The 20,974-nt window shown below is 42.7% G+C and overlaps 1 protein-coding gene and 1 long non-coding RNA gene across 2 annotated transcripts; both read right to left on the bottom strand.

Annotated features, from left to right (window-relative positions):
• Positions 1 to 123: 123 nt before the first annotated feature.
• On the bottom strand, positions 124 to 707 carry LOC115182025 (uncharacterized). Its single transcript, XR_003873599.1, has 2 exons — positions 610 to 707; positions 124 to 192 (listed from the first exon to the last, which is right to left on the bottom strand). It is a non-coding gene; the product is annotated as an uncharacterized LOC115182025 (long non-coding RNA).
• Positions 708 to 8,008: 7,301 nt separating this feature from the next.
• On the bottom strand, positions 8,009 to 19,153 carry LOC115182021 (uncharacterized). The gene is made up of 2 exons (XM_029743670.1): positions 18,716 to 19,153; positions 8,009 to 9,023 (listed from the first exon to the last, which is right to left on the bottom strand). The coding sequence occupies exon 2, from the start codon at positions 9,012 to 9,014 to the stop codon at positions 8,082 to 8,084; it is 933 nt and encodes a 310-aa protein (XP_029599530.1). The 5' UTR covers positions 9,015 to 9,023; positions 18,716 to 19,153; the 3' UTR covers positions 8,009 to 8,081.
• Between the last annotated feature and the right edge of the window lie 1,821 nt (positions 19,154 to 20,974).

The following is a 20,974-nucleotide window of genomic DNA, read 5'->3' as shown; positions in this document are numbered from 1 at the left end:
TCAGCTATAAGTAATACAGTCTACTGTACACTCCCCTCCTCTGCCTCTCTCCATCACTTTCTCTGTGTCGTCTGTTGCTGTCTCTGTGTTATGTCTGGTGTCTCTCTCCATCATATCCGATTCTTCTGTTACTGTCTCTGTGTCTTGTCTGGTGTCTCTCTCCATCACCAGAATAATTGGTGAGGGTTAGGCCTATTACAATACAACATTCAAAACATGAAAACACAACTCCATAACACCATTAAATACAGTTGGTTACTACAATACAACATTCAAAACATGACAACACAACTACATAACACCATTAAATACAGTTGGTTACTACAATACAACATTCACAACATGACAACACAACTACATAACACCATTAAATACAGTTGGTTACTACAATACAACATTCACAACATGACAACACACTACATAACACCATTAAATACAGTTGGTTACTACAATACAACATTCACAACATGACAACACAACTACATAACACCATTAAATACAGTTGGTTACTACAATACAACATTCACAACATGACAACACAACTACATAACACAATTAAGGCACCCAACTCATTGCTCCCAGTTTAGTAGTATTTTCTGAGCTTCCTACTTGATATGAACACAGCATCAATAACAGGTTGGGCGAGTTCCTCTGCTCAGACGTTGCGGACTCCAGCCAGATCTTTCAACACCTGGATAGATGTTTTACGTATCAGCTTACCACATATGTTATAACAATCTGGTGCCTGACTGCACAGTCCAAGACATGGCATGGAACCATTGGTTGATGCAACGTGTTGTGGAATATCTAATCAAAGGAAGAGAGACTGCAGATTATTTCAAACAACACTTTATTATAAGATTAGCTAAAACGGAGAATCAACTATCCACTCAACAGGGATAGTTGAGAAGCTCAACGACCAGTGCCGGTTCAACGCTTTTATAAACAAGCACATCCTTTGTATATGGCAGTCAGCATATAGTGTGTAAAAGGTAATTAGTTGTCTGTGCAGACTTAACTTCTCTAGGGTAGGGGGCAGTATTTTCACGGCCGGATGAAAAACGTACCCATATTAAATGGCCTACTACTCGGGCCCAGGAACTAGAATATGCGTATTATTAGTAGATTTAGATAGAAAACTCTCTGAAGTTTCTAAAACAGTTTGAATGGTGTCTGTAAGTATAACAGCACTCATATGGCAGTCCAAATCCGAGACAAATCCTAACAGAGACGTGGAAAATCATAGTGTGGAATCACTTTCAAGCCTTTGCCTATGAAACCCACAGGGACTGGTTACTCATTTAGCACTTCCTAAGGCTTCCACTAGATGTCAACAGCCTTTACAAAGTGGTTTGAGTCTTCTCCGGTAAAAACAGACGAACGAGAAGCCTGGAAACTTGGTCACAAGCGGATGGCCATTACTTACTATGGCGCGCGTGCATGTGGGGAATGTTTTGATCCGAAATGTTTTATAAGACAAGCAATCGTCCGCTTTGAATATTATTGAAGTTCTGATTGAAACTATCCTGTTGGGGCTAGGGGGCAGTATTATTCACGGCTGTGATCAAAAAAAATGTACCCGATTTATCTGGTTACATAATCCTACCCAGTAACTAGAATTGCATAGACTTATTATATATGGATAGAAAACACCCTAAAGTTTCTAAAACTGTTTGAATGGTGTCTGTGAGTATAACAGAACTCATTTGGCAGGCAAAACCCTGAGACAGATTCTGACAGGAAGTGGATACCTGATGTGTTGAATTGACTTTACAGCCTATGCCATTGAAAAACAAGAGAGGCTGATGAATATTTTGGCACTTCCTATTGCTTCACTAGATGTCAACAGCCGTTACAAGTGGTTTGAGTCTTATACTGTGAGATCTGACCGAACAAGAGCTTGGAACGGTGATGGCCCATTAGACCACCTGGCGTGCGAGTTCATGTTGGGATACTCTCATATCCAACACATTTAAAAGAGAACCAATCGCCCGCCTTGAATTTATTCATGTTCTGGTTAAAAAGGCCCTAATGATTTATGCGATACAACGTTTGGACATGTTTGAACGAAAGTAAATATATTTTTTTCCGTTCGTGAAGTGAAGTGAAGTCCGGCTGGCTTAGATCATGTGCTAACAACACGGCGCTTTTGGACATAAATGATGAGCTTTTTTGAACAAAACTACATTCGTTATTGACCTGGGATTCTGGAAGTGACATCTGATGAAGAGAATCAAAGTATATGGATATTTACATAGTATTTTCGATTTTAGATCTATCCAACATGGCGGTTAGTCGTATCGCAAAGCGTATTTTTCTGGCGCAGTGCTCAGATTATTGCAAAGTGTGATTTCCCAGTAAGTTATTTTAAATCTGGCCAAGTCGATTGCGTTCAAGAGATGTAATCTATAATTCTTTGAATGACAATATAATATTTTACCATGTTTTCTAATATAATTATTTAATTTGTTGTTGCTGACTTGACTGCCGGTTATTGGAGGGAACGATTTCCTGAACATCAACGCCATAGCAAACGCTGTTTTTGGATATAATATGAACTTGATAGACTAAAAATGCATGTATTGTCTAACAATAATGTCCTAGGAGTGTCATCTGATGGAGATTGTAAAAGGTTAGTGCATAATTTTAGCTGATTTTGGTTTTGGTGACGCATGTCTTTGAATGACAAAACATTACACACAGCTATTGTCAATGTACTCTCCTAACATAATCTAACTTATGCTTTCGCCGTAAACCTTTTGAAATCGGACAACGTGGTTAGATTAAGGAGTTGTTATCTTTCAAAGGGTGTAAGATAGTTGTATGTTTGAAAAATTTGAATTTTGACATTTATTTGGTTTCAAATTTGCCGCTCTTGAAATGCACCTGCTGTTGATAGGGTGCACCACGGGGGGCACGCTAGCGTCCCACATAGCCCCAAGAGGGTTTTTAACTTGGCAAGTCGGGTAAGAAAAAATCTTATTTACAATGACGGTCTAACCCGGCGAAACACATACACAATCCACGTCTCAATTGTCTCCAGGCTTAAAAATATTTTTTTACCTGTCCCAGCCCTTTCATCATGCCCTTAAGCAAGGCCTTTGACCTGAGGTGCTGCGTACCAGTACATTCCCAGCTTCATGGTACAGCAGCTGTAAACGGTGAGCAAATAACTCATGAACAACTTCTATTGAATGTCATTGACTACATTTGTCTTGGATGGTATCCACTGCATTTAGTTTAGTTCAGTTTAGAGTTTATTTCAGAAAGGATACAGCACATAGAAATATGTTTAACCATTCATTAAAGAATGAATAATTCCAGTGCTTGTGATATAGGCTCTGCTCCTTCAGGGTAGCTCACTGCCCAAGCAAAGCATCATTATATAAAACTACCTACAAGCAGTGAGTGAGATAAACTCTACCAAACCCCCCGGCAGGAGCACAGAACCCAACAGTTAGAGGCTGGGGTGGTGGTGGGAGCAACAAGCCAGCAGTAGTAGCAGGAGCACAGAACCCAACAGTTAGAGGCTGGGGTGGTGGTGGTGGGAGCAACAAGCCAGCAGATAGTAGCAGGAGCATCAATGCAGAGCAAGAAGCCAGTACATAGTAGCAGTGGCATCAATGCAGAGCAAGAAGCCAGCGCGTAGTAGCAGGAGCATCAAGCGGCAGCAGGATGAGTGAGCAGACCTGGTCAGCTTAAATAGACCACCAAATAAGGTAGGCGTGATTGTGCTAGTATCTAATTGGTGTCATCTCAGCTGATGGGATTCCTTTCTGAACTGGCTTCGCTTCATTGGTCACATGCACAGGGTCACAGATGTAATTGCAGGGCGCAACATGTGTTTTTCTGTATGTATGTATGTTTCCACCCCCTCTCTGCCCAGTGAAGAATATGTCAATAACCATTGAAACAGGGTTACACCTCTCTGCCCAGTGAAGAATATGTCAATAAACACTGAAACAGGGTTAGACCTCTCTGCCCAGTGAAGAAGATGTCAATAACTCTTGAAACAGGGTTACACCTCTCTGCCCAGTGAAGAAGATGTCAATAACCATTGAAACAGGGTTACACCTCTCCCCAGTGAAGAATATGTCAATAACCATTGAAACAGGGTTTACACCTCTCTGCCAGTGAAGAAGATGTCAATAACTATTGAAACAGGGTTACACCTCTCTGCCCAGTGAAGAATATGTGTGGTGGATGAATCAGAATTAGTTGGGTAACATAGATAATTAAGATGTTTTATTAGCATAATATGTTTATGTGAGATTACTTGTCATTAGAAAGTATCCCTTTGGACTCTGGTGTCTTTCAGTTGCACTTTTCCCTTAGCTGGGGCTCAGTCACTTGGGCCCAGAGAGGGGAGAGGTCAGACTTGTCTTTGACATATCTCTGTTGCTTTGCAGAATATCAGACAGGGAGGGGGACAAAATGGAACATTGTCTTCATATGTGAATGTGTCTTTACCTATTCTTAAACCATGTGAAGAGATGGCGTGATTAATGGGAAACCAATTATTTGTCTCCACAATGTCTGTGCGCAAGTCACTCCCCTCAGTGAGCTTGTCCAGGAGTGGAGTCAAGAGGGGGTTTACTTGAGATGGGAGTATCTAGAGTTGACAATTGATTTATGTGATGGTGTTTTTGTACTATGAGGTACCAGGAACGAGATTAGAACCTCGTCATTAGGGACCAAACTGAATGATAATTTATAGCGAATGTTATCTGGCTAAGGGATACTCCTTTCTCAAGTATAAGGTCCCTTTGTGAACTGTTTCTAAGATCTGTGGTTTGTCATGTATGTTGAGAGGGGTGGATCTTGGCTATAAATGCTCTTTGTACTTTTGTGTAGTCACTTTTCAATGGTTCATTAGAGATAGCGCATCATTGAAAGTCAAGTGCTTTTGCAAAAGCATCTTAAAACCTCTTACATCTAGACGTTCCGCTAGCGGAACACCTGCTCCAATATCCAATGATAGGTGTGGCGCGAAATACAAACTCCTCGAAAATCCGAAAACTTACATTTTTCAAACATATGACTATTTTACAACATTTTAAAGACAAGACTCTCCTTTATCTAACCACACTGTCCAATTTCAAAAAGGCTTTACAGCGAAAGCAAAACATTAGATTATGTCAGCAGAGTACCCAGCCAGAAATAATCAGACACCCATTTTTCAAGCTAGCATATAATGTCACAAAAAACAAAACCACAGCTAAATGCAGCACTAACCTTTGATGATCTTCATCAGATGACACTCCTAGGACATTTTGTTATACAATACATGCATGTTTTGTTCAATCAAGTTCATATTTATATCAAAAACCAGCTTTTTACATTAGCATGTGACGTTCAGAACTAGTATTCCCACCGAACACTTCCGGTGAATTTACTAAATTACTCACGATAAACGTTCACCAAAACATAATAATTATTTTAAGAATTATAGATACAGAACTCCTTTATGCAATCGCGGTGTCCGATTTTAAAATAGCTTTTTGGGGAAAGCACATTTGCAATATTCTGAGTAGATAGCTCGCCATCACGGGCTAGCTATTTTGACACCCACCAAGTTGGTACTCACCAAACTCAGATTTACTATAAGAAAAATGTGATTACCTTTGCTGTTCTTCGTCAGAATGCACTCCCAGGACTTCTACTTCAATAACAAATGTTGGTTTGGTTCCAAATAATCCATAGTTATATCCAAATAGCGGCGTTTTGTTGTGCGTTCAAGACACTATCCGAAGGGTAACAAAGGGTGATGCGCCCTGCGCGTTTCGTGACAAAAAATGTCAAAATATTCCATTACCGTACTTCGAAGCATGTCAAACGCTGTTTAAAATCAATTTCTATGCGATTTTTCTCGTAAAAAAGCGATAATATTCCGACCGGGAGTCGTTGTTTTTGTTCAAAGACTGAAAATGAAAACATGGAGTCGTCTCGTGCACGCGTGCGCCAGTCTCATTGTTCTCAGATCGACCACTTACCAAATGCGCTACTGTTTTTCAGCTATGGCCTGCAAAGTCATCATTCAACGTTCTGGCGCCTTCTGAGAGCCTATGGGAGCGTTAGAAAATGTCACGTTACATCAGAGATCCCCTGTTTTGGATAGAGATTAGCAAGAAGGCCAAGAAATGGTCAGAGAGAGCGCTTCCTGTTTGGAATCTTCTCAGGTTTTGGCCTGCCAAATGAGTTCTGTTATACTCACAGACACCATTCAAACAGTTTTAGAAAATTTGGAGTGTTTTCTATCCAAAGCTAATAATTATATGCATATTCTAGTTTCTGGGCAGGAGTAATAATCAGATTAAATCGAGTACGTTTTTTATCCGGCCGTGAAAATACTGCCCCCTATCCATAACAAGTTCATTATTAAAGATGTAGTTTACGTATAGCTCTGACTGGTGTGTGAAGTTTGTAACTCTCCTCATTTGGTAATGCAGAAATTAGCCACCACATATGTTAATAAACATTTGAACATAATAAATAAACATTTGAACTTTCAGGAAAAAGGGTAATGTCTGTAAAACAACAATCAAAAACACTCAATGGGTGATTAACATGTTTTATTTGACTTGATTACACATTAACATACAACACAAAGGGAGGGTATTCATCATAACTGGACCAGTTTGCCCTATTCTATGTATTATTCAGTATAGTATTATGAAAATAAAAGGTGGGAAACCAAAATAAATCTAGCCCAGTCTTCTGCTATGTATATCATTACAGAGTTTAAGACTAAAGCATATAGAATGGAATGGAATGGTTAATTCCTTAACGCATATATTTGTACACTGCACGGTTTGCATTAGATATATTAGACATCAGCAAACAACAAGAAAGGGAAATACATTTTTACTATGTTTATAATGTAGCACAGTTTTGCCAGGCAATTTTGTTATCTAGCATTAACAAGGCTGGGTGATTGAGCCCCTTTGCACACATCTCCTTCTCAACTGACTAGAGAGAGTGTTTTGCCTGAGAACTAAGTCAGCACTAGCACTGTCCCTAGCACTGTTCCTAGCACTGTCTGTAGAACTGTTCCTAGCACTGTCTGTAGAACTGTTCCTAGCACTGTCTGTAGAACTGTTCCTAGCACTGTTCCTAGCACTGTCCCTATAACTGCCCCTATAACTGTTCCTATAACTGCCCCTAGCACTGTCCCTATAACTGTTCCTAGCACTGTCTGTAGAACTGTTCCTAGCACTGTCCCTATAACTGTTCCTTGCACTGTTCCTAGCACTGTCCCTATAACTATCCCTATAACTGTCCCTAGCACTGTCCCTAGCACTGTCACTAGCACTGTCCCTATAACTGTCCCTAGCACTGTCCCTAGCACTGTCACTAGCACTGTCCCTATAACTGTCACTAGCACTGTCCCTAGAACTGTCCCTAGCACTGTCCGTAGAACTGTCCCTATAACTGTCTGTAGAACTGTCTGTAGAACTGTCCCTAGAACTGTCCCTAGCACTGTCCCTAGCACTGTCACTAGCACTGTCCCTATAACTGTCACTAGCACTGTCACTAGCACTGTCCCTAGCACTGTCCCTAGCACTGTCCCTATAACTGTCACTAGCACTGTCCCTAGAACTGTCCCGAGCACTGTCACTAGCACTGTCCCTATACCTGTCACTAGCACTGTCACTAGCACTGTCCCTATACCTGTCACTAGCACTGTCACTAGCACTGTCCCTAGAACTGTCCCTAGCACTGTCCGTAGAACTGTCCCTATAACTGTCTGTAGAACTGTCCGTAGAACTGTCCCTACAACTGTCCCTATAACTGTCCGTAGAACTGCCACTAGCACTGTCCCTAGCACTGTCTCTAGAAATGTACCTATAACGGACCCTAGAACTGTCCCTAGCACTGTCCCTAGCACTGTCCCTATGTAGAACTGTCCCTAGAACTGTCCCTAGAACTGTCCCTAGAACTGTCCCTATAACAGTCACTAGCACTGTCCCTAGAACTGTCCCTAGAACTGTCCCTAGAACTGTCCCTAGCACTGTCCCTATGTAGAACTGTCCCTAGAACTGTCCCTAGAACTGTCCCTAGCACTGTCACTAGCACTGTCCCTATATAGCATTCTTTATGGCATCGACTACTTCTTTTGCCTTCTCTAGTGTTAACAACTCATCATGGAGAAAAGGTGCGATACCCTCACATGCATGGAGTCTATCCTTTAATACTCCCTCTTCAACTACGAGGGTGCTGTCAACTGGCAGATGGAATGCCAGGGTCACATTGTCCCACATGAAATGTTCATAATCATGTCCTAGTTCTTCTGTTTCAACTGTTCCACTCTCTCGGTTGATGATCAGCTTCTTTGTATGGGTTCCACATATTGCTTCTGCACGCCAGATAATTTTGCCATCTTTATAAATGCATATTGCCTCATCATTCTCATCGGCAAGAAGTGGGCAGTCATCAAACTCTGTCACCTCTGGACTGTGGAGAACCACTACGTACATGATCTCCTGCTTGTAAACCACGGTTTCATAGACTCTCAGGACAGGCTTCTCTCCCTCACAGGTCTGCTCTGTGTACATCTGCATGAGATCCTCCAAGGGGAAGGTAAACTTAAAGTTCCCATACCGAGATCCCTGTTGGAAGACAGGGGAGGTGGTGAATTCCCTCAGGAATGGATTGTGTCTTTTTTCTTCCCCCGTTTTTGGGTCAAAGGAAAGCTGTTCCTTTTCAAGGAAGCGATTCTCTGCTGCCTCAATTTCACCTTCTGTAATGTGAAGAGCCCACCATGAGAAACTCCCTCTTTGCCCTGCTGTAAATCCACTCAAATCCATGATTCCTGACAGGCCTGTTGGAGTGGTTACGTGACAGACTTTGTCCACGTGAAATTCCGCTTTGTCAGCTTTGGGGTATAGTGGAATGTCTTTTAAAATAAGACGTCTATAACTTTGTGGGGTTTTAACCATTTTCAAGGTTTCTATACTCTTATGCTCCCCACGGTAATAGGTCTCCGTTTTTTCTCTTCTGTTTTCTCGATGCATTTTCTTTCCCTGAAAAGAGGAAAGTTGACAATTAGATTAATCGTATGTGGATCTCTTTATTTATCTAGATTGTTTACACAACATCATTATGAGGTGATGACAAATGTTCTAATATAAAGGTTTAGATGGAGCTGTATGCAACGATATGAAAGTCCTTAAGATCGACATGATACTTGTAAACATTTTGAAGCTATATTGTTTATTTACAGAGACAAAAGACAACACAAACTTGAATTGTGTGTTGCAATAGGGTGAGACAGTATAAGTTCACAAGGTTTATTTCTATTTGATATTATTCTATAATCAATGGGTATAGAGTATATCAAACAAAACATGAAAATGAAATTATAACAAAATAAGATTACTTTCTAAAAGAGATACCGTTGTAATGAGTTGTATCATTTCAGTGTTTGTAATGTGTTTTAGACAAAGACACAATATTTATTGCACACAACTCCTGGAAGCAATCATCTCTACAACTAAACATATTTATAATCTAAAGACATTTGTATAATGTGTTCCTTTTATACTGTACATAAACAATACTAAATTAGGTGTTTTTTCAGTCAAACCATTAGCTAAATAAATGTACTAAAATGTATTATTCTAAAACACAAACTAAACAAGCATTTCTATAACAGCCTTTGGATACCTTCTTTGTGTGCAGTAGGGTACTTAACTTGAGAGTATGTTTCAGTAAGTAAGACCTAGCAAATACTAACTGTATCTCTTGTCTTACCTTAACCAATAAGGCATGAGGGGGTGTGGTATATGGCCAATATACCACGGCTAAGGGCTGTTCTAAGACAATGCGGAGTGCCTGGATACAACCCTCAGCTGTGGTATATTGGTCATATATCACAGAGGTGGTAAACAGAGGTGGTAAACTGGTTACCAACTTAATTAGAACAGTAAAAATACATGTTTTGTCATACCCGTGGTATACGGTCTGATATACCACAGCTGTCAACCAATCAGCATTCAGGGCTGGAACCACCCAGTTTACAATTAAATGTATAATACGTTTGCTTGGTTAAGTATTTATGCCCTGTCACTAAAACAGTCACACCCTGTCATAGTTGCACTCCGCATACTGTACTGTAGGTTATATAGACTATATGACCAAAAGTATGTGGACACATGCTTGTTGAACATCTCATTACAAAATGATGGGCATAAATATGGAGTTGGTCCACTCTTCTGGGAAGGTTTTTCACACCTTTGCCATATCAGGCCACAGAATCATGTTCAACATCAATAGTACAGAATGTGTCACAAACGCAACATGACAAAACACTACTCTGCAGCAGAGATCTGAATCAAAGGGGGTGTCTATACAGATCTGAATCAATAGGTTTCTCTATACAGGTCTGAATCAATAGGGGTCTGAATCAATAGGGGTCTCTATACAGATATGAATCAATAGGAGTCTCTATACAGATCTGAATCAATAGGTTTCTCTATACAGGTCTGAATCAATAGGGGTCTGAATCAATAGGGGTCTCTATACAGATATGAATCAATAGGAGTCTCTATACAGATCTGAATCAATAGGTTTCTCTATACAGGTCTGAATCAATAGGGGTCTGAATCAATAGGGGTCTCTATACAGATATAAATCAATAGGAGTCTCTATACAGATCTGAATCAATAGGTTTCTCTATACAGGTCTGAATCAATAGGGGTCTGAATCAATAGGGGTCTCTACACAGATCTGAATCAATAGGGGTCTCTACACAGATCTGAATCAATAGGTTTCTCTATACAGGTCTGAATCAATAGGGCTCTGAATCAATAGGGGTCTCTATACAGATATGAATCAATAGGAGTCTCTACACAGATCTGAATCAATAGGGGTCTCTATACAGATCTGAATCAATAGGGGTCTCTACACAGATCTGAATCAATAGGGGTCTCTACACAGATCTGAATCAATAGGGGTCTCTACACAAATCTGAATCAATAGGGGTCTCTACACAGATCTGAATCAATAGGGGTCTCTACACAGGTCGGAATCAATAGTGGTGAATGTGAGTGTCTTTGTGTGTGTGTGTGTGTGTGTGTTTAAAATTGTAAATGTTATTTGTCACAAGCACAAGCACAGTTAAATGCTCAACTTGCAATCCCTGCTGTTTAAGCAAGCCCTGCTGTGTTAAGGCAGATATCTGGGGAAGGGTCCCAAAATACGTCTGCAGCATTGAAATTCCCCAAGAACACAATGGCCTCCATCATTCTTAAATGGAAGAAGTTTGGAACCACCAAGACTCTTCCTAGAGCTGGCCACATGGCCAAACTGAAGGGCCTTGGTCAGGGAGGTGAACAAGAACCTGATGGTCATTCTGACAGAGCTCCAGAGTTCCTCTGTGGAGATGGGAGAACCTTCCAGAAGGACCATCATCTCTGCAGCACTCCACCAATAATGCACTTATGGTAGAGTGACCAGACTGAAGCCACTCATCAGTAAAAGGCACATGACAAGCCGCTTGGAGTTTGCCAAGAGGCACCTAAAGGACTCTCAGACCATGGGATACAAGATTCGCTGGTCTGATGAAACCAAGATTGAACTATTTGGCCTGAATGTCAAGCGTTACATCTGTTAGAAACTTGGCACCATCCCTACGGTGAAACATGGTGGTGGCAGCATCATGCTGTGGGGATGTTTTTCAGCGGCAGGGACCAGGAGACTAGTCAGGATTGAGGGAAAGCTGAACGGAGCAAAGTACAGAGAGCTCCTTGACAAAAAACCTGCTCCAGAGTGCTCAGGACCTTAGACTGGGGCGAAAGTTCGCCTTCCAACAGGACAATGACCCTAAGCACACAGCCAAGACAATGGAGTGGCTTCAGGACAAGTCTCTGAATGTCCTTGAGTGACCCAGCCAAAGCCTGGACTTGAACCCGATCGAACATCTCTGGAGAGACCTGAAAATAGCTGTGTAGCGTCCCTCCCCATCCAATCTGACAGAGCTTGAGAGGATCTGCAGAGAAGAATGGGAGAAACTCCCCAAATTCAGGTGTGCGAAGCTTGTAGTGTCATACCCAAGAAGACTCGAGGCTTTAATCACCGCCAAAGGTGCTTCATCAAAGTACTGAGTAAAGGGTCTGAATACATCTGAATACAAAATGTGGAAAAAGCTAAAATATCTTGATTGAATAAGTATTTAACCCCATTATTATGGCAAGCCTAAATCCTTTCAGTAGTAAAAATGTGCTTAAGTCACATAATAAGTTGCATGTGTGTAATAATAGTGTTTAACATAATTTTTTTATGAATACCTCATCTCTGTACCCCACGCATACAATTAATTCTCAGTTTCATTGGTCGAGCAGTGAATTTCAAACACAGATTCAAACAGAAAGACTAGGAGGTTTTCCAATGCCTCGCTAAGAAGGGCACCTGTTGAAAGAAATGTAATAATAATAATTAACCTGACATTGAAATGCCTTTGGGCATGGTGAAGTTATTAATTCCACTTTGGATGGTCTATCAATACACACAGTCCCTACAAAGAAAGAGGCAACCTTTCATTATTTTATAAAATTGGTAGCTACAGTCTTGTCTCCTCGCTGCAACTCCCGTACGGCGAAGGTCAAGAGCCGTGCCTCCTCCGAAACACAACCCAGCCAAGCTGCTTCTTGACACAATGCCCGCTTAACCTGGAAGCCAGCCGCACCAATGTGTCAGAGGAAACACCGTACACCTGCAACCGTGTCAGCATGCATTGTGCCCCATGTCACTAGTGTGCGATGGGACAAGAACATCCCTGCCGGCCAATCCCTCCCCTAACCCGGACGACGCTGGGCCAATTGTTTGCCACCCCATGGGTGTCCCGGTCGCAGCCGGCTGCGAGAGAGCCTGGACACAAACCAGTATCTCTAGTGGCACAGCTAGCACTGCAATGCAGTGCCTTAGACCACTGTGCCACTTGGGAGTTGGGAGGCAAAGGCAACCTTTCTAACTCAGTTGCCAGAGAGGAAGGAAACCACTCAGGGATTTCACCATGAGGCCAATGGTGACTTTAGAACAGTTACAGAGTGGCTGTGCTAGTAGAAAACTGAGGATTTAGTTTTGACTTAAATCCTTTTGAAAATCTATGGCAAGATTTGAAAATGTTGCAATGATCAGCAACCAACTTGAAAGAACTTGAAGAATAATAAATAAATAAATACATTGCAATTATTGTAAAATACAGGTGTGCAAAGCTCTAAGAGACGTACCCAGAAACACTCACAGCTCCCAAAGGTGATTCTAGCATGTTTTGACTCATTTGCAAACATTTCTAAAAACATGTTTTCACTTTGTCATTATGGGGTATTGTGTGTTGATGGTTGAGAAAAAGTATCAATTGAATCAATTTTGAATTGGAATAAATCAAGGGGTATGAATACTTTCTGAAGGCACTTTAGTACATGTTTTTACCTTAAACCTCAATCAACTGAACAAGTTAACTCTGATTTGTTTCATATTTGCATGTGTTTTATCTTTATCTACCCCATTTTACATCATCTAAGGAGTTTGTGTTGTGTCCACCATCGGTTGAGACACAAGATGCTCTTGAATACAGGGTGGATGTCATGTTGTGGCTGATAAATGTACTAAAATGGGATTCAAATGTATATTTCACCTTTCAAATGGTACCACAAAGATGGTTGGAGGACACACATCAGAATGTTGACTTGAATGGGAAAATACAGTTGAAATCAGAAGTTTACATACACCTTAGCCAAATACATTTAAACTCAGTTTTTCACAATTCCTGACATTTAATCCTAGTAAAAATTCCCTTTCTTAGGTCAGTTAGGATCACCACTTTATTTTAAGAATGTGAAATGTCAGAATAATAGTAGAGAGAATGATTTATGTCAGCTTTTATTTCGTTCATCACATTCCCAGTGGGTCAGAAGTTTACATACACTCAATTAGTATTTGGTAGCATTGCCTTTAAATTGTTTAACTTGGGTCAAACGTTTTGGGTAGCCTTCCACAAGCTTCCCACAATAAATTGGGTGAATTTTGGCCCATTCCTCCTGACAGAGCTGGTGTAACTGATTCAGGTCTGTAAGCCTCCTTGCTAGCACACACTGTTTTTGTTCTGCCCACAAGTTTTCTATGGAATTGAGGTCTGGGCTTTCTGATGGCCACTCCAATACCTTGACTTTGTTGTCGTTAAGCCATTTTGCCACAACTTTGGAAGTATGCTTGGGGTCATTGTCCATTTGGATGACCCATTTGCGTCCAAGCTTTAACTTCCTGACTGATGTCTTGAGATGTTGCTTCAATATATCCACATAATTTCCCTCCTCATGATGCCATCTATTTGGTGAAGTGCACCAGTCCCTCCTGCCGCAAAGCACCCCCACAACATGATGCTGCCACCCCCGTGCTTCACGGTTGGGAGGGTGTTCTTTGGCCTGCAAGCATCCCCCTTTTTCCTCCAAACATAACGATGGTCATTATGGCCAAGCAGTTCTATTTTTGTTTCATCAGACCAAAGAACATTTCTCCAAAAAGTATAATCTTTGTCCCCATGTGCAAAACGTAGTCTGGCTTTTTTATGGCGGTTTTGGAGCAGTGGCTTCTTCCTTGCTGAGCGGCTTTTTAGGTTATGTTGATATAGGACTCGTTTTACTATGGATATAGATACTTGTGTACCTGTTTCCTCCAGCATCTTCACAAGACCTTTGCTGTTGCTCAGGGATTGATTTGCACGTTTCCCACCAAAGTACGTTCATCTCTAGGAGACAGAACGAATCTCCTTCTTCAGTGGTATGACGGCTGCGTGGTCCCATGGTGTTTATACTTGCGTGCTGTTGTTTGTACAGATGAACGTGGTACCTTCAGGCGTTTGGAAAATTCTCCCAAGGATGAACCAGACTTCTGGAGATCTTGTCTGATTTCTTTTGAATTGCCCATGATGTCATGCAAAGAGGCACGGAGTTTGAAGGTAAGCCTTGAAATACATCCACAGGTACACCTCCAATTGCCTCAAATTATGTCAATTAGCCTATCAGAAGCTTCTAAAGCCATGAAATCATTTTCTGGACTTTTCCAAGCTGTTTAACCCTCCCGTTGTCCTCCCATTCTGCCTACTCCCCGTGTCACCGGCGGGTCATCCTGTCCCGTCTCGGCTAAAGGCCCAGTGGGCACAAGTGTGACAGGACGCGTGCGAACAGTCTTTGCAGATGTATTTCTTACACCTGCAGCACGTGTGTGTCTTGGCGTCCTTCTTGGGAGGGCAGAGCTGACACCTCTTCCTCGTACTAGCCACTAGCGGGGCGGTGTCCAGGCCAGCGGCATGCTCCCGGAGGAGCTGCGTTGTCGTCCGCACTCTGTAGGACTTTGACAAGTGCGGACGCGGCTTCGGTGCGGGGGAGACGCTGCCTTCTTTGTATCAAGAGCTTGACAAGCGCCTTTCCCAGCTGCTCCAGGAACACCCTCCTCTTGTTCTGCTTACGAGGCATCCAGCTAGGGTTGATCTCTCACCATATGACAAAGGAGTTGTAGGAGGACACGTCGAGGATGTTGTGGAAGATGACCAGGGGCCAGCGGGCAGTCATCCGTCTGCAGCTGTAGGTGCCGACCACCTTGTCTAGGTTGTCCACGCCGCCCTTGTTGCAGTTGTAGTCTAGGATGAGGGCCGGCTTCCGGTCATGGCGATCGCTAATGTCGGCCTCCGTGTGCAGCATGCTCAGGAGTAGCACGTTCTTATTTCTCTTTGCCAGGTAGGACACTAGAGTGACGGTGGGCGTGAAGGCGAACCTGAAGGACGAGACCTGTCTGCCCTTTGACTGGAGCAGTGCGGGAGGGAGCTCGGGCTTATTCTTTCGCACCGTGCCGACCATGGTGAGGTTCCTCTCGAGGAGCCGCTGGCCGAGTTCGTAGGAGGTGAAGAAATTGTCACAGGTGACGTTGTGACCACCCGGCAGCCCCTGCGTGAGATCGAGGACGACGCGCGCACCCTGGTTCTTCTCGGGGGTTCCGCCGGCCGCCTTACCGGTGTAGACTTGCATCTTCCAAGCGTAGCTGGACTTGGCGTCGCAGGCCACCCATGACTTGATGCCGTATTTGGCCGGCTTGCTGGGAATGTACTGTTGGAAAGGACAGTGCCCTTTTGGGAGAGGGAGAGGAAGGAGATTAGCGGCGTCGTTGACGACGCCACTACTGATGCTGCTGCTGCTGCTGACGCTACCTCTCTATACTACCGCTGGCTCATCATTGGGACGCACGGCGTTTATGTTACATGCTGACGCTACCTCTCTATAGTACACATACATACGTACAGATACACAGACTACCTCTGAACGGGACCAGTTGTTCGTCCACCATCAAGTCGGACCCCGGGTTGTAGAGGGCCGGCAGCCGCTCCTCCCACAGGTCCCAGACCTCTCTTATGGCCGCCAGTCTGTCGGAGGCGAGTCTCGCGGGTCTCGACCGGCGGTCATTGAATCGCAGCAGCCTCGAGTACTTGTGAAAGACCTTGAGTGGCATGGTGGCTCGGAACACGGTCCTGCCGCTCTCCGCGTCCCACAGGCTGGCCGCGGACTCGCCTCGGGACCTGCTAGGATTAGCAGCCATAGGTAGGCACGCAGGTCGGTGGAGTCCATGGGTCGCCAGCTGTCGCCGTATTTTCTCACCCCTGCAGATTTGTCATGTCCACAATGATCCTTTCTATCGCCGGCATGACAAACAGCCGGAAGGTGGACTCGATGTCGAGCGCACGACGCAGCGTAGGCCGTGGGGCCAGGCGTCACCGCGGGGCCGGGGTGGCAGATGGCGCGGGGCAGGTCCGGGCCGCGATAGGCCACGAAGGACCATTTGATTTTGCCGTTTTTTGACAGCAACGTCTCCCTTCGGGCTTGGCCGGCCGCCGCCGTGTCCTCTCGCTCTGGCTCTCTGTCTCGCTCTCGGGCAGCGGCCGTGTCTCCCTCTCGCTCTTCCTCCTCCTCCTCCGAAGAAGAGGAGCACGACCGCGAGGCCGAGTCGTCCGCGTCACGTTCGGGGTCGTATTCCTCGCCGTCTTCATCTTCCGAAATGTCCTCCTCTTCTGAATCGCAGTAGTCTTCTTCGTCTTCTCGGTCGACACTGGAGCCTATCTGTACCGCGCTGAAACCAGGACTGCGAGGCGTCGGCGGCGGCGGCCTCACGCTCGGCGGGGTCATATTCCTCACCGTCCTCATTGTCGTCCTCATCGTCGTACTCATCGTCGTCCTCATCTTCTTCTTCTTCTTCCTGACAATATTAGTAGCCTCTCTACTGCCGGCCGACAGTGGCCATGCTGCCCTCTTGCACACTGACGCACCGCAGCTCCCAGGGGGTCGCTCTGACCCGGCCTGGACACGGGGGAACAGCTCCTAACAGTAGTCTTGCTGGACATTTGAAAAAATCTGTTCTAGAACCTGTTCAGCTGTGAAACGCACATTCATGGCTTCAGCACCTTGGAGAAGACCACATGTCTGGACATGTACGGACGTGTACCCATGACAATATTAATATATTTTCTTTCCTACAGCTTACATGGATAAATGAACAAAGGCAACAGTTCACTTTTGTACTACTGGGGTCAGTCTAGGACAGGTCATCACATTCCAAGTTGAATAATATCATGGAGGGGACTGTTTTCACTGCTCCACATGTCTGGACATGTACGGACGTGTACCAGTGACAATATTAGTATATTTTCTTTCCTTTTCTTTCCTGTTTTGGCATTAAGGTTCAAAATGTCACTTTCTGACCACTTCTTCCATCGGCAAACATTTATGGAAAGGTGTGTTTCAATGAAAAGGGATCCTGTCAAAAAGTGATTGAATTCAAATGGATTTACCTCCTTTTCAGACCGCATCTAAGCAGACTTGACTGTCGTCTATTCAGTTGTCTGTCTCCCTCATGTTGTCTGTGCTGTGACAAGCCTTAATGCATATACATGTTTTTTAAATGCTCAATATGCCAGGTTAATAGAATTTTTTTTATATTTAAACCCACTTGACTGACTGGACCTGAATTTTTCTACCACTAACTTCCCACCTGTTTTGAAAATATGATTTTTCCTGTTCTCCTTCATTTAAGATCGTTGTATTGTACATAGTTTTGTTGTTGTGAATACTGTCATTAGTATTGGTAGTAAATTGTGTACTCAACATAGGTTGATTGTCGTGTTATTCATGTAACAGTTACATTGCAACTTATTAATGGACAATACTTAAGCTGTTTTTAATGATCTGTTACATTAAAGGGGCAATCTGGGATTCAAAAAATAACAAAGCCGTCACCCTGCCATTCTTTGGGGGAAAACAGCCGAGGGATGGGGTAAGTTATATTCTTCAAGAAGCAATGGCTACAATATATATCATTCATTTAAAGCCCACAAATGCATGTACCAATCACAGATTTCTGCTTTAAATGTCTGGATACATTATTGCATAAAAATCCCTCAAAGAAGCAACAATGTCATTAATCACTAAGTCACAATACATTTTAGATAATGGTGTCAGAAATAACATATTTATTTGATTTCAGTTACATATAAACTTTATCAAAGATAATGCCACTATATCTATATATAATACATTAAACTCAATGGTTATTTGTGATCCAATCAAACCATTGCCATTCGAATGCACTAGGCAGCTATGCTATCGTAAATACAGTATCTTATGCATTCTAAATAACCGCCCATTTGGACAAGGAAAATGCAGTAAATATTTACTCTGAGCTGCGCTTCGATTGGTTGGTCGTTGATGGAAGGCCGGGTTGTCCTTTGAAGAATGTCTGGTGGTAGAACGGATACTCGGTAGTACTGTTGTCGTGTGGTAGTGCGGATCCTTTGTCCGTCCTTTCCTAGCCCACGTTTAAAGCTGCGGTTGCTAACACAACGACTAGGAGGTATCACTTCTTTAGTGGATAAGAGTTCAAAGTTCACACCAAGTTGCCATACTTTAAGCTCATGCTATATTCTGGCTGGTATAGTCGAAATTCATCCTTCCAGTGTGTTGATCGTCATCTTCACGTTGAAATTTGATGCTAATTTCGTTAGGTTCTTGGCGTTCAACCAGAGCTCACGCTGAGGTTGGCTTAGTTCTGTTGGTGATCTTGTCCTTTTAACGTGGGGACCGCCGTCCTCTTGTCCTTGGAACAGGAAGATACATTTTCATAACAGGGATTATATAGTAGGGAAGAGAAGGGCGTGTTTCATAGTTTATAACCAATGTCTGTTCACTTGGGCGGGGCCTCTGAGTGAGCAGAGTTTCTCTATGACAAACCGTTCTCTCATTTAAGAAGCTAAAATGACATTTAATCTTTTTACAAATAGTTTAATATTTAAACATTTAAATTGCACAACAATTCCATGTGATTCTGATAACTAGAATGTGTCGACTCAAGTTGAACAATATCATAGAGGGGACTGTTTTCACTGCTCCACATGTCTGGACATGTACGGACATGTAGTTCAACTTTTGTACTGCTGGGGTCAGTCTAGGACAGGTCATCACATTCCAAGTTGAATAATATCATGGAGGGGATTGTTTTCACTGCTCCACATGTCTGGACATGTACGGACATGTACGGACATGTACCAGTGACAATATTAGTATATTTTCTTTCCTACAGCTTACATGGATACATGAATAAAGGCAACAGTTCACTTTTGTACTACTGGGGTCAGTCTAGGACAGGTCATTGAAAATTCAAGTTGAATAATATAATGGAAGGGATTGTTTTCCTTGATGCTAATTAAAGAAAGTCTCACTGCCTCCTTCTTACAAATCATCCACAAAATATAGAAATGTAATAAAACTTGGTTCAACACAGTGGCGGGTCATTTTGACCCGAGGACAGCAGGAGGGTTGAAGAATATCAAGAAACATTCTGTGGGACCCTGATTTAGCCCACTGCAGTAATACGTTAAATGAGATCAAATTCAATCGTTTCTCTTTTAAAGTTATGAAGACATGGATGTCTCATGGTTTGGTGGGGTATGCAAAGTGGGTCAACTTTGAGCACCTTTATCTCCTGAATGTTTTGGCAGGTCCAAAACATGTTTTTTAAATGATCAATATGCCAAGTTAACAGAATATTTTTATATTTAAACCCACTTGACTGACTGGACTTGAATTTTTCTACCACTAACTTCACACCTGTTTTGAAAATATGATTTTTCCTGTTCTCCTTCATCTAAGATCGTTGTGTTGTACATAGTTTTGTTGTTGTGAATACTGTCATTAGTATTGGTAGTAAATTGTGTACTCAACATAGGTTGATTGTCTTGTTATTCATGTAACAGTTAAATTGCAACTTATTAAAGGACAATACTTAAGCTGTTTTTAATGATCTGTTACATTAAAGGGGCAATCTGGGATTCAGAAATTAACAAAGCCGTCACCCTGCCATTCTTTGGGGGCAAACAGCCGAGGGATGGGGTAAGTTATATTCTTCATGAAGCAATGGCTACAATATATATCATTCATTTAAAGCCCACAAATACATGTACCAATCACAGATTTCTGCTTTAAATGTCTGGATACATAAAAATCCCTCAAAGAAGCATGTAGGCAGCAGCCTCTGTGTTAGTGATGCTATTTAACAGTCTGATGATCTTGAGATTGAAAAACAGGTTCTGTCTCTCGGTCTCAGCTTTGATGTACCTGTACTGACCTCGCCTTCTGGATGATAGCAGGCTGAACAGGCAGTGGCCCGGGTAATAACAAAGAACAAATGTGTGTGTCTGAGGGGAAATTAACTTTCATACAGCCAAAAGGGGTGAGAAATTACACCAATATCAGTGGACAATTTGCACTAATGTAAATAAACATAGATGATGGAACATATTCCCTTTTGCTGACGTGATGAACCACTAAGGGGACATAAATATTTACCATCTACACCATGTGTGACCTCTCACCTCTCTGGCTGTAGAAGTGTTCTTCCTAACCAGTCCCTCAAAAGCTCTCTGACTGAGCTCCACCCT

The sequence above is a fragment of the Salmo trutta genome, unplaced genomic scaffold (genome assembly GCF_901001165.1).
Source record: "Salmo trutta unplaced genomic scaffold, fSalTru1.1, whole genome shotgun sequence".
Lineage (NCBI taxonomy): Eukaryota > Metazoa > Chordata > Actinopteri > Salmoniformes > Salmonidae > Salmo > Salmo trutta.
This window is presented reverse-complemented; position numbering and strand designations above follow the sequence as displayed.

Bases quoted from the DNA above. Each gene is read 5' to 3' on its own strand.
- LOC115182021 (XM_029743670.1), bottom strand. From the start codon at position 9,014: ATGCATCGAGAAAACAGAAGAGAAAAAACGGAGACCTATTACCGTGGG.